The following is a 3,221-nucleotide window of genomic DNA, read 5'->3' as shown; positions in this document are numbered from 1 at the left end:
ACCCAGTCCATATTCAAAATTTTCTAATTATCCCAAATTGCTTTTACAGTTGCTTTTCACATTTAGTTGTTTTGTCTCTAACAAAACCTAGGACAGCTTTCACACACCCCCAATTTTTCTCCTCAATAACATTCAATTTTTAAGATATCAGACCCGTTGTCATGTAAAAAGTCCACCCTTTTCATTTCAATCTTTGTATCCTTATATTTTAATGTGCCTGCTGTAAACTGTATTCCCTGTGGAATGTTTGTCTTTTATTTTGCAAGTGTAGTCAATTTATGCTTATGATTATCTACATATTTGGAATTAGTTCCTCCATTTTATTTTGTTATTTCTACACATGCCACTTTTTTGTGTAATTTTTCCTCCTTTATTGTTTGTTTGTTCAGTTGGTTTGTTGGTTGGTTGAATTGGACCAACTGTTTTGTTTTACTTTCTTGGGCTTGTTTTTCCTCATTCCTTTGTTTCTCCATGATTAGTTTGGAGGTTTACACTGTATGTGTCCCCTTTACTTTATGCCATGTGACAGAGCAAGAGAGCTTCAAAAGACCCACAGTTTGAGCTCGGCCTGTGTCCTTTAGGTTTGGGGAGTTTGGGAACTGGCCTTAGATGTTACATCAACAGAGCTGGGACAAAAAGAAACTGCAAAGGAAGAAAATGATTCTTCTATGGACACTGGGACATAGATGGGCAGGTGTTCATCCTTTACCAGATCTGGATGGAGCTAGAATGGAGCCATTTGTAAATCCTGTCCAGGACCCCAACAGACAGGATTGTCCCCAGACAACCAGGGCTGATGAAGGAAACAGTGGCAACTGGGTAGAAGGGAAGCATGGTTCTGTGGAAGGAAGGACAGTCGGCCCCAGGAGAACCTTTCTGAGAAACCCACAAAAGCCCCCTTCAGAGAAACAGTCACTTTGAAAGTTTACCGCACCCAGTGAGTAGCTATAAGACCTCAAATGACCAGCCACAGGTGCTACCTTCTCCCAGCCCCTCTCCTGAGAGCTCAATAGCAGGGATATCAATTATGGGGCCAGTCACACTCCTACCCCCTAAAGTCTGAGGCAACGTTTGTACCATGTGACTCCACCATCAGGCAGAGGTGACTCCAATGGAGGTCACCTGACACAAAGATAGCCAATAGGAATGCCGAGCTCTGTGGTGAGCTGAGCCAATCAGATTCTCCCCTGGGAGCACAGAGCAGCTGGCTGGCAGCGGGGAAAGAGAAAGCTGAGCTGGCGGGAGAAAAGAAGGTGGGGATGTGGGATCAGAGACGTGAGGGTCAAGGCAAGCAGAAGTGGTGAGGAACCAGGAGCACCGAAGGGGTAGAAGGGACAAGGCAGAGGAAAGATGTGTAGCAGAGGAAAATAAGGGAAGTTTTAGCAAGACTGTCAAGAGCATATACTGAGTTTCCTTATGGCAGAGGACTATTTTGTTTTGTTTTTTTTAACCCCATTGAATATCTACAGACTCTAGGTGCTGAATCTTAGAAGCCATACTGAACCTAGTTCCAGGCCAAAGGTCCTGGCTGGCTGTCCTGTGTATCGGGTCTGTCTGTCTCCCTTGCTGCCCACGTGTATCCTGACAACCAGCAACACCCTTTACTTAACTGGAGTTGAACTCTGTTTCCTGCAGTGCAAAGAACACAGCCCACAAAGAGAAAGTGAAAGAAAACCCAGGAACGGAGCTGAGCTGTTCCCTCAACAGACTCACACCAGGCAATTCTTGCTGCATTTCCCCCAGTAAAATCCTCTCTTACTGTGCTTTATTTTATTCTGTGACAATAAGCCTTCCTATGAAACAGAATGGAATCCACAAACCAAACCACAAACTCTGTAGCAAAACGAGACTCCCTTAATGTATAAAGTCATTCCTGACAGGACAGTCCTTTCAACTTAATGCTTTTGTTGCTTGTTTCTTGAGAACATGACTCCGACGAGGCCCATGGCTGCTAAGCCCACTCCTGCGATGCCTGCTGCCAGGACGAAATCTCTGACCTGCAACAGAGAAGAAGGTGAGTCAGACTCTGTGTCAGGAATCTGAGGACAGGCTGCACGTTCAATGGGGCATTCAGCTCAGGGAGCTCACATGCTCCTTGGCCTTCCTGGCCAAACTCAGGAGTCAACAGATATCCGTAGGGAAAAGGGAAGGAGAGGGCCGAATGGGGAAAGAGTCAGTGGACAGAGCCAGCTGGCCTGGAATTTACATGCACTCAAAGATGGGACTCGATTCACCCTGTAGGTATTTAAAGTATATAAATCCTCAGAGGATGACTGTGGAAAGGACAGGGAGATGATGCCAGGATGGTCCAAACCCTGGCTTGCCAGAGGGGAGCTCTTGAAGCAAGCGTGAAGTCAGGGAGGAGTTGTTACTGAGTACTCAGTGAACTGTGGCCTCCATGAGAGCAAGGATCTGGCTGTCTTGTTCAGCACCATATCCAGTGCTGGTCCTGCCGGGCGTGGAGTTACTCTTTATGTGTTCTTAAATAAATGACTCAACCGTGAGTAGCAGTGATGTTATATTTAAAATTATTAAGATGTCTGACTTGTATTGCTTGTCAGAGGAAAAAGTGTTGCAAAGGTAAGAGTAAATTTCAGGGTCAAAATTGAATATATGTCAAATTTTACTCTCTCCTAAAACCCAACTGAAAATAAAGTAAGGCATTCGTTTTAGGCATAATTCCACAAAGACACAGAAAACGCTAAATACTAAGGCAGCAGTGGGAAAGGCTGAGGATCAACCCTAATTATACAAGAGAATCCTCCAGAAGGATTGTATATTGACACCCGCAGGTAGCTCTGGAAGTGGGAGGAGGAGAGAGATCTTTAGCTAGGTCCCTGAACTTCCTCTATCACCTCATCAGAAGTCCAAAAGTTAATTCTCTAGAGAGGGTAAAACAGAAGATTTGGGGACCTAGAAATCTAGCAGCATTTATGAGAATGTGGGTATCATACCACAAAAATGAGATTGAGATACTGGAAACATGCTAAACGTGAGACCCCCAGAGCTGCCACCCCTGTCTGTTCCCAGTACTTCACCCTCTACACAAGAGTCTGGAAGACTTTTCTGGGGAATCTGACCAGCTCCAGTGGAAACAACAAAAGATAGCAATACTGAACATTCCCAAACAAAGAGCCTACCCAGATCACCTGCAGTGAAGCCTAAAGTCAGCAGGCCATTGCCCTCACCCCACTCACTCCGAGATTACATTCAGTAGCAAG

The 3,221-nt window shown here is 45.1% G+C and overlaps 1 protein-coding gene across 1 annotated transcript in view; it reads right to left on the bottom strand.

Moving 5' to 3' along the window:
* Positions 1–1,725: 1,725 nt before the first annotated feature.
* The window catches only part of PLA2G16 (phospholipase A2, group XVI), a 26,672-nt gene continuing 25,176 nt past the window's right edge, over positions 1,726–3,221 (bottom strand). The window contains exon 5 of the mRNA XM_012665667.1: positions 1,726–1,997. Coding sequence (XP_012521121.1) covers positions 1,896–1,997 — 102 coding nt within the window. The 3' untranslated portion in view covers positions 1,726–1,895. The remainder of the gene's footprint in view (positions 1,998–3,221) is intronic.

Source organism: Propithecus coquereli, unplaced genomic scaffold (genome assembly GCF_000956105.1).
Source record: "Propithecus coquereli isolate 6110/MARCELLA unplaced genomic scaffold, Pcoq_1.0 Scaffold120, whole genome shotgun sequence".
Taxonomy (NCBI): Eukaryota; Metazoa; Chordata; class Mammalia; order Primates; family Indriidae; genus Propithecus; species Propithecus coquereli.
This window is presented reverse-complemented; position numbering and strand designations above follow the sequence as displayed.